The sequence below is a fragment of the Mustelus asterias genome, chromosome 6 (genome assembly GCF_964213995.1).
Source record: "Mustelus asterias chromosome 6, sMusAst1.hap1.1, whole genome shotgun sequence".
Lineage (NCBI taxonomy): Eukaryota > Metazoa > Chordata > Chondrichthyes > Carcharhiniformes > Triakidae > Mustelus > Mustelus asterias.
The window spans coordinates 12,337,824-12,352,892 of NC_135806.1; the positions used below are offsets into that span (position 1 = coordinate 12,337,824).

Genomic DNA, 15,069 nt, shown 5'->3' on the forward strand with positions numbered 1-15,069 from the left:
AGCAGAAATGCTGACTGGCTGACGCAATCATTAAGTTGCTGTTATAGTATGTAAGATGTGGGCGGCACGGTGACACAGTGGTTAGCACTGCTGCCTCACAGCACCAGGGACCTGGGCTCAATTCTAGCCTCGGGTCACTGTTTGTGCGGAGGTTGCACTTTCTCCCCGTCCGCCTGGGTTTCCCCCGGGTGCTCCGGTTTCCCCCCACAATCCAAAGATGTGCGGGTTAGGTGGCTGGGACAGTAAGGGGCAATTTAGCATGGCCAAAGATGTGTGGGTGAGGGGGATCAGCAGGGTAAATAAGTGGGGTTACGGGGATAGGGCTTAGGTAAGATGCTCTTTCCGAGAGTCGGTGCAGACTTAATGGGAAGAATGGCCTCCTTCTTCACTGGAGGAATTCAATGATTCCATATCCTAATGCCATGTGGTTCCTGCAACGTAGACCTCATTTTGGCAATCACCACCCTGTGGCTCGGGCATTCTGCTCCCCACCCCTCCCCCCCCCCCCCCCCACACCTGTGCAGTAATGAAGGAAACCAATTTGCACACAGCAAGGTCTCGTGAACACTAATGTGATAATGATCAGATCATCTGTTTGAGTGATGTTGGTTTAGGGATAAATATGGCTAGGACACCATTGCTAATTTGCCTGATCTACTTTCAGCTAGGTTTCTTCATGTCCAGCTAAGATGGCGGACAAGGCCGCTGTCTAATGCATCATCCGATTGAGGTGACCTTGGAGTGCAGCCATTTCCTCAGTATGACACTGGAATGTCATCCTAGGCTTTATGCTCAGCTCTCTGGAATGGGAGCGGAACCCACAATCTTTTGTCAGAATCATGCCATGGCCTGTGAGAGCAAACAGAACCTCTCATCTAAAAGAAAAAGCAGTTCCTCTGACCGTGCGGCACCCACTCAATATGATACTGGAGTATCAACATACGGTGGGATTTTCTGGCCCCTCTGTGGCAGGTTTCCCAGTGATGAAGGCAGCTCGACATTGGCTGTTGGCAGTACCAGAAGAGCAATGGCCATTTGCGTTGCTCGCCGGCCATGGGGAACACACGACAGGGGGCGCTGCCTTCGGTGGGACTAGAAGATCTTGTTGGCAGGAAAGGCCAGTAGATCACGCCCTTGGATTTCTGAGTTCAAGCATCTGGAGAAGCTCTTGAAGCCACAGCCTTCTGACATAAAGGTGAGCATGCTACCAAATGCGTCATGGTGAAATAAGGCTGGCTCTTCAGAACACCAGGTGAAACAGCAGGGGCTGGTATTTTCCATGCAAACCCCCGCATGGCAGAAGGCAGTCCACCAGTGGTTAGCGCTGCTGCCTCACAGGTCCAGGGACCGCCATTTGATTCCCGGCTTGGATCACTGTCTGTGTGGCGTTTGCATATTCTCCCCATGTCTGCGTGGGTTTCCTCCCACAGTCCAAAGACGCACGGGTTAGGTGCATTGGCCATGCTAAATTGCCCTTTAGTGTCTCAGGATATGTAGGTTAGAGGGACTGGTAGGGTAAATATGTGGGGCTACCGGGATAGGGCCTCAGTGGGTTTGCTGTCGTTGCAGACTTGATGGGCCAAATGGCATCCTTCTGCACTGTAGGATTTCTATGATTTCTATGATTGGCCAGTGGTGGGATCATCTGGTCCCGCCATTGTTAACGGGGTTGAATGTACTCCCCGCCACCGGGAGACCCATGACGGGGCAGGGGAGGGTGGGGGGGATGGGGGACGGGGGGACGGGGGGGGGGGTGGAGGGGGGGAGGGTGGGGGGTGGTACACTCTTGGAGGGATGGTAAGATCCTGTCAGAGTGAACAGGCAGAGAATTCCAGCCTAGAGGTTAGATTGCACTTAGACAGGAGCCGATGCTCTGGCTACTTTGCACGGGTACGCAACAGCCGGAAAGATAAAACTCGGGCTTTTATTCTGGGATAAATAATGCAGATGCCTGGCTGCACAAAAACTTTAAAGTGACTACCTGCTATAGAAATGGGTCTCTATAGTTAATAAATTCTGAAGGGATTCTGAAGGCCGGTGTGCAATACAGGAAGAATTGTACTACTGCTTGTCACATGACAGACCTAATATTCACATCTACGGGCGTCAAGGGAACCCACTCTGACACCAACAATGGGCGTCCGATGTGATGTAGCAAATATTGCATCCTCACTCAAGTCCTATTTTATCCTTGCTACAGCGTTCTCCTGGACTCCCCCACACAATAAATTCTTAATTGTGGATAGGTCTGTGTTATGGAGACAAACACTGTGATCTAGAACTCGAGCACTGGTTCAGCCACATGTGGTTCAGCGGAAAATCTAGACAAGAGCCCATGCGTTAAGAGTCAATGATTCCAGTATGGGTCTTCAGTTTTAAAGCAGATCAAGATTTAAAAAGAATCAAATCAGATCAAGGTGGCTCCTTGCTACCATGATGGTACAATGCCATAAACACATGAACCCATCTGGTTCACTAATGTCCTTTAGGGAAGGAAATCTGCCGTCCTTATCTGGTCTGCCCTATATGTGACTCCGGAACCACAGCAATGCGGTTGACTCTCAACTGCCCTCTGAAATGGCCCAGCAAACCACTCAATTCAAGGGCAACTAAGGATGGACACTAAATGCTGGCAAGCTAGCGACGCCCATGGATGAAAAAAAACAGACATGAATCTCTCAACTTCCCAATCTTAGCTAAGTGAGGTGATGCGTTGTTCAAAACTGCGGCCCACAATAAAATGCTGTATCAGCAAGCTCACTGCTGTCTGAACTTGGTGGGAGAGAGCAGTGAGTTCTGTCAATACCAATGGGAAGGTCCCATATAGATGGTGTAAGTGGGCGGCATGATGGCATGGCAGTTAGCATTGCTGTCTCACAGCGCCAGGGACCTGGATTCAATTCCGGCCTCGGGTCAGTGTCTGTGTGCAGTTTGCATGTTTTCCCCATGTCTACATAGGTTTCCTCTGAGTGCTCTGGTTTCCTCCCACATTCCAAAGATGTGCGGGTTAGGTTGATTGGCCATGCTAAATTGCCTCTTAATGTCAGGGGGACTAGCGGGGTAAATAAGTGGGGTTACGGGGATAGGGCCTGGGTGGGATTGGTGTCAGTGCAGACTCAATGGGCTGACTGGCCTCCTTCTGTACTGTAGGGATTCTATGATTCTCACCTATCTAATTTTCTATGACCAGAACTACTCCACCCGCACTTCCCAATTGGGTCCTATCTCCTACCAACCTTGTTCAACACATGAGGCTTGTTTGATGTTGCTGGTAGCAGCTAAGAGGACGGTGTCAGGAGCTGGTGACATGACTGTGACGTTAAGTTGATTTCAAGCTGCTTTTGCAAGGAGACGGACTAAAATAAACCACTTTGAAACTCTCCAAAAGATAGGTCAAGAAAACAAATTAACCTTCTATCCATTGCCTCATTCCCCAGTTGCATGTTGATGCGCCTCGGGAGATTTATTAACCATGTGTGCTATATATTACTGGCAGTAAGATGATACTGAAATCACAAACCATCCACCTCAGGTAAAATTAGCATGATGGTGGGTGGGGAATGAAGGGACCATGCAACTTATTTCTTGAACAAGACAACGTATTTATATGTCAGAGTGTTTTAATCTCACTGGTTTACGAGTTTGTCTCATTGTATCTAAAGCTGAGAACCTGCAGAACCAGAGAACTGTTGTCACAATTATGAGTTTTGTAAGATTATTCTGGGACTATATCTTTAAATTTACGGTAAGCAAAGGGGGCCATGTCACCTGCTCTGCAGTCTGCCTAACAGTGAGCCTGACTGGTTAGGTTGTTAGAGATCACAGGAAAACTCAGATTGATTTACTGAGTGGAAGGTGCTAGGCCTTTATGCATCAAGACAATGGCCACAACCCCTAGGTTTTAGATTTGATTTGATCTATTATTGTCATGTATTGATATACAGTGAAAAGCATTGTTTCTTGCATGCTATACAGACAAAGCATACCGTTCATAGAGTACACAGGTGAGAAGGAAAGGAGAGAGTGCAGAATGTAGTGTTACAGTCATAGCTAGGGTGTAGAGAAAGATCAATGTAATATAAGGTAAGTCCATTCAAAAGTCTGATAACAGCAGGGAAGAAGCTGTTCTTGAATTGGTTGGTATGTGACCTCAAACTTTTGTATCTTTTTCCCGATGAAAGAAGGTGGAAGAGAGTATGTTTGGGGTGCATGGAGTCCTTGATTATGCTGGCTGCTTTCCCGAGGCAGTGGGAAATGTAGACAAAGTCAAGACTTATGCCATGAGTAGAACTGGAGTGCCCCAAAATCCCAGAAAGACAATATAGATATCAGATTGTAAACACTTGTGCAGTAAACTACCCATTTACTTCTAACAAGGATAACTCATTAATATTTCTACTTAGATACAAAAATGTGTTTCACGTTGCTGTAGGGAAGGGGACAAAGGAGACCATTTTTGAAATCAAGTTACAGGTTTCCATTTAAATCTATGAATATCACAGACAGTCAGCCTTTTCTGGCTGATGTGGTCTGCAGCCAACTGAGAGGTAAAGAACAGGAGATAGAAGCAGCCAGTCCTACACATGAAGCAGAGAAAATGCTGACTCTAATGTTCACCATGCAGGGGTGGGACCTCATGCCCAAACTGAAGGCTAAATTCCTGAGGACTCAAAGAACGCTTTAAGATTTTCCTAGCTTAGAGCTAAAGGAAGGAATCCATAGCATAGCCTTCACAGTGAAAGTCAGTTCTGGAATTGGAAGTTCAGGAGCTGAGAAAAAAAGAAAGCAACCTGTAGGAAGCTAGGAGCTACTGTGAATTGTTGGTTATCAGAACTGTAAGTCTGTGGAGGGTGCAATGTGTGATAAGTACATAGAACTGTTTATTTTTGTAGCTTAAAGTATAAGTTACCCACAGAAAGAAAATAATGTTTAGTCAATAGTGTTTCTTTAGTCATTTGTTACAGTAAAAGTTTTAAAACATGAAATCTTGACGTGTCATTCTTTCAGCTGTTATCTGAAGTGTGAATTCAAGGTTATCAGTGGCTACAGAGATCGTAATACGGTCAAGCCAGCATCAGCTAGTAACTATAATGTAATGGGACATTTAGTCAATTTTGCAATATTCTGTGGACGGAAATTGTCTCCTCTTGACTCAGACACATTAAACCACAATCTGGATGCAAGTGCCGTTAGATGCACATTTTAAGGAACAATCAAATGAGAGCATTTCCTAATCATAGCTCTGTCCAGTGAGAAAACTGTCAGTGTTCTCAGCAAATGCAAGGTTTATGGAAACCATTCACGTCTAGGGGCTTAGACAGCCGATCAAACATCACAGGGTGGCTGGGACATAATAGATGACATTGCATACTTTCAGAGTGATGTTGCATGCTGTGTATCATGTCCTTCTCAGACAGACACTCCTCCTATCTGGGCAGCACAGTGACACATTGCTTAGCACTGATGCCTCACAGTGCCAGGGACCAAGGTTCGATTCCCGGCTTGGGTCACTGTCTGTGTGGAGTTTGCACATTCTCCCCGTGTCTGCGTGGGTTTCCTCCCACAGTCCAAAAGACGTGCTGGTTAGGTGCATTGGCCATGCCAAATTCTCCCTCAATGCACGCAAACAGGCGCCGGAGTGTGGTAACTAGGGGATTTGCTCAGTAACTTCATTGCAGTGTTAATGTAAGCCGACTTGTGACACTAATAAATAAACTTTAAAACTATCTGAGGTATGGAATCACAGCCAATGCCAATTTCTTAGAATAAAGAAGTGAACTCAAATTTATAATTAAAATGGTTTCCTTTGTTTTCCTTTCATTTAAGTGATGATCAAAACGTTATTTTTGGAATCACGTCAAGTAAAGGGAGTAAAATGATCTGATGTTCACAGATGTTTAATCCACCCAGCTTTAAAGACTAAAACAATCATTTTGCGATTCGTGACAAAGATCTGAAGTTTACGACTGAAAAGTATTTTTCCATTCTAGTGCCTGGAGATAATTCTGATTTCCCTTTGCATACATATTTACAGCTTTATGCTTGTTCACTCATTTACCCGTGTTCGGATTTCACTGAGAAATAGAAACAAAAAGAATGCTGGGCAGGAAGTGCCCAAATAGAACATAGAACAGTATAGCACAGGAACAGGCCCTTCAGCCCACAACGTTGTGCCGAACATGACACCAAATTAAACTAATCCCTTCTGTCTGCCCTTGGGACATATCCCTCTCTTCCTTGCATGTTCATGTGCTTATGTGAAAGCCCCTATCATACCTCCACCACCATCCCTGGCAGCGCGTTCCAGACTCCCATCACTCTCTGTGTAAAATAATTGCCCCTCACATCTCCTTTGAACTTTCCTCCTCTCACTTTAAGTGCATGCCCCTTAGTATTAGACATTTCAACTCTGGGAAAAAGATCCTGTCAATTCTATCTATGCCTCTCATAATTTTATAGACTTCTATCAGAGCTCCCCTCAGCCTCGGTTGCTCTGGAGAAAACCCTGGTTTGTCCAGTCTCTCCTTATAACTCATACCCTCCAATCCAGGCAGCATCCTGGTAAACCCCTTCTGCACCCTCTCCAAAACCTCCACATCCTTCCTGTAATGTGGCGACCAAAAATTATCCCCCAATCATGCCGGATAACACAGCAGGAATCAGGCTTTTTGTGTCCCTTATTTTGGGGAAAAAAGTTCAATGATAGTATAAAATCCATGACGAGGAGATAAATAGATGACAATCTAGTACAGCACAGGTTGAGTCGCTGAAGAGTAGAATGTGTTGAAGACTTACATTCATGTTGCTCATATGGAGGATAAGAGAGTCGTACGGAGATCAATATGAAGAACAGGAAGAGAGGCCACGCTACCTCAATCAGCAGCTGAAGCTGAAAAAGAAAAGGCAAACATTACAATTATTACACAGAAGCTTTCTTTGAAGATTCATCTGCAAGATGGCCCACATTTCATATAAATCTCTTCCCCTTATGGGGCAATCTAGAACAAGAGGTCACAGGTATAGGTTGAGACGTGGCACGGTGGCACAGTGGTTAGCAATGCTGCCTCACAGCACCAGGGACACAGGTTCAACTCCAGCGTCGGGTCACTATCTGTGTGGAGTTTGCACGTTCTCCCCCTGTCTGCGTGGGTTTCCTCCGGGTGCTCCGGTTTCCTCTCACAGCCCAAAGATGTGCGGGTTAGGTTGATTGGCCATGCTAAATTCACCCTAGTGTCAGGGGGATTAGCAGGGTAAATGTGTGGGGTTACGGGAATAGAATTGTGGTCGGTACAGACTCGATGGGCCGAATGGCCTCCTTCTGTACTGCAGGGATTCTCTGGTTTAAAACTGAGATGAGGAGAAATTACTTCCCGCAGAGGGCGGTGAATTTGTGGAACTCACTGCCCCATAGCACAGTGGAGTCTGAATCATTAAATGGTTTCAAGGAGATAGATATATTTCTGACAAAAAAACGGGTTAAAGGGATTTGGGGAACAGGTAGGGAGGTGGGTTTGAGACCAGGAAGTGATCAGCCATGATCTGAATGAATGGCGGAGCAGGCTCAAAGGGCTGAATTTGCTTTCTTCTGCTCCTAATTCGTATGTTCCTAGGTCTAAGTGGAGACCCCGGGCATGCCGCTGTGTATTTCACAGCAGCAGAGGCAGCCGGCTATGGCTGGCGATGGGTTTTGATGCCCCCGTTGTTAGAATCAATTCTTTGATTCTGTACATGAATTCCAATATTGTTCTACATTAAAAGGCGGCACAGTGGTTAGCACTGCTGCTTCACAGCTCCAGGGACCTGGGTTCGATTCCCGGCTTGGGTCACTGTCTGTGTGGAGTTTGCACATTCTCCTCGTGCCTGCGTGGGTTTCCTGCGGGTGTTCCGGTTTCCTCCCACAGTCCAAAGATGTGCGGGTTAGGTCGATCGGCCATGTTAAAGTTGCCCCTTAGTGTCCTGAGATGCGTAGGTTAGAGGGATTAGCGGGTAAACATGTAGGGATATGGGGATAGGGCCTGGGTGGGATTGTGGTCGGTGCAGACTCGATGGGCCCAATGGCCTCTTTCTGCACTGTAGGGTTTCTATGATTCTATGAAATGTTAATTCACCCGGGACACAGTATTCCGTGTTTATACACATAGGCCATGCAGAGAGGGTCAGTCGATTCAAACAACTGGACAGTGAGCTCAGTAAGATTTTGATAAGTGATTTCCCGTGGTATCGTTAATGAAGAAATAATACTTCGCAAGAGCTGGAGGAGAGGAGAAGTAAATCCTTTGAAATCTGTCACTTCCCCATTTTCGGAAATAAAGATGAAATAAAGGCTCGGTATGAATAGAACTGGTTTTCTCATAAAACACAAGTTATTACTTCATCCATCCGATGTAAAAGAAGAAAGTAGACTAACAGAGTGCCACTCCTCTCATTTGTAATTATGTCAAGGATAAGAATCATAAAACCAAAGCCCTTGATCATACTATTTTTCGACAGATGCTGTCTTTGTCGGCAAGTCTTTTTACAACTAAGCCTGATAAGGAAATAAAGGGCGGAATTTTCCAGGCACACCTGCCCCAATTCCGGAAAATCCCACCGGGGTCAACGGACATTTGCATGGTCCGCCCCTCTGCACCCCCCCCCCCCCCCCCCCACCCCCACGTCCCCCCTACGATTCCCGTGGTAGGCGGGACGAGAAAGCTCCCCACAAAGAAAGTAAGCAGCAAAAAGGTATGAACAACTGTCCAATATAGTGTGTTTGCTGTTTCAGCTCTTGTCCAGCCCCTTAAATTAAGTCTGTGGCTCCTTTAAATTGGTAATGTGCAGCTATAAAATGAGATGCAGTCGACCTAATCTTCTTCTTTGACAATAATTTGCATCTCGTATTTAATTGTATTTGGTTCTAAGTAAAGTAGTTTTCTACATTTGGAAAATTTGTTTGGATGCTCAAAACACGTTTTTCCTTCTTTATTCTTTCATGGAACGTGGGCATCACCGGCTAATTGCTCTTGTGAAGGAGATGGTGAGCCGCATCTTTGAACTGTTGCAGTCCATGTGGTACACCCACTGTGCTATTATTCTCTCTCGACATAAAATGGAAAATGATCTCTAAGTGCAATATCGATCTGCTGCGTTAATTGACATCCAGTCAATAGTAACTTGTTCTTGTTACTAAAATAGCACGTAAAAATATCTAAAGTTGAAACATAATGCCCTGTCTACTGTAAACAGTCAGACTTCAAATGAAAAGGCCACCTGACAGCTGACTACTCAACTCCGAGGCATTAGTTTAGTTTTATTTATTAGCATCACAAGTAGGCTTACGTTAACACTTCACTGAAGCTACTGTGAAAATCCCCTAGTCGCCACACTCCGGCGCCTGTTCGGGTACACTGAGGGAGAATTTGGCATGGCCAATGCTCCTAACCAGCACATCTTTCGGACTGTGGGAGGAAACTGGAGCATCCAGAGGAAACCCATGCAGACGCGTGGAGAACATGCAGACTCCGCACAGATAGTGACCCAAGCTGGGAATCGAATCTGGGTTCCTGGCGCTGTGAGGCAGCAGTGCTAACCACTGTGCTACCATGCCATGAATTTGCGAAGAATTTGTTATTTGAGAAGAAAGATAGCTGTAAGCTCTGGATGTTAGCTTTAAACTGGTACTCCTATCTTCAGGACATATCTGATGTTGGATGTCACAACGTGGTAACTTGGGTTCCATGTGCCAACAACTCCATTCACAATGATGCTGGGCTCAGCTCAACCCAGTCAATAACCCTGATTCTGTGATCAACAGTGAACAAAGGCACTCACCATCCATTACATTTACACATGCCCACAAACTCTCTATGGGCTTTTGACTGTGACTTGCGATAATTAGATAGTGGAAAGAGCATGGCACCTTCCACAGGGGATCTGGGAATTCTGTGAAGGGGGCAAGCAGTGCTGTGACTTCACGAGTTATCAGATTGAAGGATCCACACTGAGCCACGCAGAGTGCAAACCAGGAAGTATAAATTTAAGCTCATTGTCAAATCGTGTGGAAAGTGAAATAAAGAGAGGGAAAGAAAGTTGGAGTTAAGAGAGAGATGGAGATAAAAGGCAGAAAGAAACAGCCAAAAAGAAATGTTTTTAAATCTCCAAAAATAATTAATATCCGAAGGAAGGAGCCTCCATACTATTAGAATAAAATTTTCACAGCCAGTGAGGTTGTTTGACAGTAGCTGAGATTTATCGCGCCTTTAAAAATTCACTTACCAGCTCTAATAGACGAGCTCTAACTTTTTTTGGCAAGTTCAATGGGTACCTTAGAACATAGAACATTACAGCGCAGTACAGGCCCTTCAGCCCTCGATGTTGCGCCGACCACTGGAACCAATCTAAAGCCCCTCTAATCTACACTATTCCAATATCATCCATATGTTTATCCAATAACCATTTGAATGCTCTTAATGTTGACGAGTCCACGACTGCTGCAGGCAGGGCATTCCACGCCCTTACTACTCTCTGAGTAAAGAACCTACCTCTAACATCTGTCCTATATCTCTCACCCCTCAATTTAAAGCTATGTCCCCTCATGCTAGCCATCACCATCCAAGGAAAAAGGCTCTCACTATCCACCCTATCTAATCCTCTGATCATCTTGTATGCCTCTATTAAGTCACCTCTTAACCTTCTTCTCTCTAACGAAAACAACCTCAAGCCCCTCAGCCTTTCCTCATACAATTTTCCCACCATACCAGGCAACATCCTGGTAAATCTCCTCTGCACCCTTTCCAACACTTCCACATCTTTCCTATAATATTTTTCCTTATCATGTCAATACTGCAAATTCCCTCCCTTAATATATTCAGTAAGAAGTCTCACAGCACCAGGTTAAAGTCCAACAGGTTTATTTGGAATCACGAGCTTTCAGAGCACAGTACCGGAAGTTCCACTTCATTTGTACCTCTTTACTTTCAAAAGCCCCATCACAAAGGGGGAAAGGCAAAAGGTAGCGCAACGTTTGACAAGATTCAGACAGACAGCATTGTGCAATCTGGGGCAAAGGTCATTGTTAAGATTTTTTTACTGCATAATAAAAGATCCTTTGTTCTTTTATAGCTGTTGCCAACATTATGGTTACAGACTTTGATGCAAGATAAACTGAAGATTAATTTGCAGTTAACGCCAAAGTCCCGATCTTTAAGGGACCACCTGTATTGGTAGCTAATCACGTAGAAATGTTCCTAGAATGACCGAAGCTTTCAAATCATAAAATGAAGTGAGAGCATCTTCAAAATGAAAAATTTAAATACCATTGCGACGACACGGTGCCAAACTTTAATGGGAAGAAAAAAAAACACATAAAAATGTTTTTAAAATATATATTTCATTGTTACAAATTATTTGCAACAGTATTTAGTAAACGGGTGCTTCCCTGAATTTACGCAAAGGGATGTGTTTAAAGTTTATTTATTAGTGTCACAAGCAGGCTTACATTAGCACTGCAATGACCTTACTGTGAAAATCCCCTAGTCGCCACACTTGGGTGCCTGTTTGGGTACATTGAGGGAGATTCTAGCATGGCCAGTGCACCTAACCAGCACATCTTTCGGACTGTGGGAGGAAACCGGAGGACCCGGAGGAAACCCACGCAGACATGGGGAGCACGTCCAAACTCCACACAGACAGTGACCCAAGCCGGGAATCGAACTCAGGCCCCTGGGGCTGCGAGGCAGCAGTGCTAACCACTATGCCACCGTGCCACCCTTACGGTGCCGCTGTGTACCCCAATGGGAGCTCCGAGCTTTGAGATACTGAGGCCAACAGCCTATCATAGAAATTTGAGTGTAGCATTGGATTCCTTGCATATGCTCTCAGTGTACATGACTCGCAGTGGCATGAGACTCTGTACCATGTGCAAAATAATGTACGCATCAGAGCTTCTGCAAAGTTATCAGTTCCTTGTTGTACGTTATACCACTCACCAGAGATACTTTCGCCTCAAGCCACTATGCTGTTATTCATTAAATCAAGACTATACAAGAAGTAAGCATTCAGATGATTCATTATGGTTTGGAGTGGGACATGGGAGTGGGACCCACCTAAGGAAAATAATGTACTTCTTAGAGCAGAGGAGATTAAAGGAAGATTTAAATCGAGCTGTTGGAAATCATGAAAGGTTTTGATAGAATAAATAAGGTGAAACTTTCTGATGGCAAGAAGGTCAATGGACAGAGGTCACTGATTTAAGATGATTGACAAAAGAATCATAGAACCCCTACAGTGTAGAAGGAGGCCATTTGGCCCATCGAGTCTGCACCAGCTTATCGGCAGAGCATTCCAACCAGATCCCACATATTTACCCCACTAACCCGTACATGTCAGGACTCTTCAGGTCCAATTTAGCATGGCCAATCCATCTAAACTACACATCTTGGGACATTAAGAGGGAATTTATTTTTTACCACGGCCAATCTACCTAACCTGCACAACTTACGAGTGTAGGAGGAAACCGTGGCACCTGGAGGAAACCCACGCAGACACGGGGAGAACATGCAAACTCCACACAGTCACCCAAAGCCGGAATTGAACCCGGGTCTCTGGCACTATGATGCACCACTGTGCCACCCGAGGAAAGATGAAGAGTTTGTTTTTAATCATCAAGGTGTTAGAGAATCCCTAAAATACAGAAGGAGGCCATTCAGCCCATCGAGCCTGCATCAACAACAATCCCATCTTATCCCTGTAACCCCACATATTTACCCTGCTATTTCCCCCGAAACGAGGGTCAATTTAGCATGGCCAATCGACTTAACCTGCACATCTTTGGACTGTGGGAGGAGACCGGTTAACCCAGAGGAAACCCATGCAGATACGGGGAGAACATGCAAACTCCAAACAGGCAGTGACCCAAGCCAGGAATCGAACCCTGGTCCCTGGCGCTGTAAGGCAGCAGTGCTAACCACTGTGCCACCGTGCTGCCCCGTTATAATACAGAGAGCACAGGATTAGTGCTATTAGTAGAATGTCCTCCACCTGTACATTGCTATTCCATGATTCTCTAATATGGGAAAATGGACGTTGATGTTTACACCATGCGGAGAGGCTACCACAACACAGCTCACATTCATATATCACAGGATGGACTTGGAAGGACAAATACGTCTTCCTCCTTTTTGGGAAGCAGCTAACAGTTTCACAGAACTGATGTTATAGAATCTGTTGGAAGAACGGAAAGCATGGAGAACACAGGAAAGGGTGGGGAAGCAGGGCAGCTTGCGATTGTAAAGCAATTCCAACGGAGCACAAAGCAGAACGTAACCAGATAATGAAAAGGAAATCACAATTTTCTTTCAGCTTAGCTTTTCAAGTAAATCAGAAATTTGTTCGCTAATTAACCCTTTGAATTCTGAAAGGAGTAGCTGGAAACCTCCTGCTTGATCCCCATTACCAGAATTCACAAACTCCTCACGGATCATAGATCTCTACAGGGCAGAAGGAGGCCATTTGGCCCATCGAGTCTGCACCGACAACAGTCCCACCAGACTCTGTCCCCACAACCCCAAATATTTACCCCGCTAATCCCTCTGACCTACACATCCCGGTACACTAAGGGACAATTTGACATGGCCAATGCACCTAACCCGCACATCTTTGGATTGCGGAAGGAAACTGGAACACCCGGAGGAAACCCACGCAGACACAGGGAGAACGTGCAAACTCCACACAGACACCCAAGCCGGGAATCGAAAAGGTTAGATGGATTGGCCATGCTAAATTGACCCTAGTGTCATGGGGAATGGCAGAGTAAATATGTGGGGTTACGGGGATAGGGCCTGGGTGAGATTGTGGTCGGTGTAGACTCGATGTGCCAAATGGCTCCTTCTGCATTGTAGGGATTCTATGATCAGGATAAATTGGGAAGGATATACAATGCGTGCTGGACCCACTTCCATCCATTTGTGCACTGTGGTTAGAACATATACTTCATGTCTTTTGGATTCCGAGGCCAAAATTTTCCAGCCTTCCCCCCCACACCATGGTGGATTTTCCTTAAAGCAGGGGGCGGATTAGCACATACGTCCACAGCTGGATCTTCTGGTCCCGCCAAAGTCTATGACAATGTATATGAATCATGACACCCTGCCATTGGGGAATCTGCGGTGGAATCGACTTCAACATGACCAGAAGGTTACAAAATCAGATTTAAAGGACTAATGATGACCATGAAACCATTGTCAATTGTTGTAAAAACCCATCTGGTTCACTAATGATCTTTAGGGAAGGAAATCTGCCATTCTTACCTGGTCTGGCCTTCATGTGACTCCAGAGCCACAGCAATGAGGGTGACTCTCAACTACCCTCAGGGAATAAATGCTGGCCCAACCAGAGACGCTCACATCCCAATTGGCCCAATTGGTGGTACGGTGGCACAGTGGTCAGCACAGCTGCCTCACAGCGCTAGGGACCCAGGTTCAATTCCCGGCTTGGGTCACTATCTGTGTGGAACCTGCATGTTCTCCCATGTCTGCCTGGGTTTCCTCCGGGTTCCCCGGTTTCCTCCCACAGTCCAAAAGATGTGCTGGTTAGGTGCATTGGCCATGCTAAGTTCTCCGTCAGTGTACCGAGACAGGCACCGGAGTGTGGCGACTAGGGAATTTTCACAGTAACTTCATTGCAGTGTTAATGTAAGCCTACTTGTGACTAATAAATAAACTTTACTTTATCCCATGAACGAAGAATTTTTTAAAAAGATCCCGGCGGCAGGAAGGGCTGGAAAATCCCTCCCCTAGTTTCCGCAGAACGAGAGCACATTATCCTTTTGGGGGTGCAGAATCTTCTGCAGGGGCATCGAGTCTTTCAAACTGGCTTGTCCAGTTGGTCATACCCTATTATTAACTGCTGTAAAATGACCTTTTATTAGACCTGAAACATTAACTCTGCTTCTTTCTCTCCGCCAATTCTGGCTGGACTGCTGAGTATTTCCAGGATTTTCTGTTTTAATTTGAGAATTCCAGGATTGACAGTATTTTGCTCTTATAGGATGCAGGGGTTGTTTATTTTCAACAACTCGGTACAATCTGCAGA

At 45.5% G+C, this 15,069-nt stretch overlaps 1 protein-coding gene across 1 annotated transcript in view; it reads right to left on the reverse strand.

The window, feature by feature from the left end:
* Nucleotides 1-15,069, reverse strand: part of LOC144494770 (phospholipid-transporting ATPase ABCA1-like) — a 159,262-nt gene that overhangs the window by 118,296 nt on the left and 25,897 nt on the right. Inside the window, exon 3 of the mRNA XM_078214083.1 lies at nucleotides 6,796-6,889. Coding sequence (XP_078070209.1) covers nucleotides 6,796-6,889 — 94 coding nt within the window. The remainder of the gene's footprint in view (nucleotides 1-6,795; nucleotides 6,890-15,069) is intronic.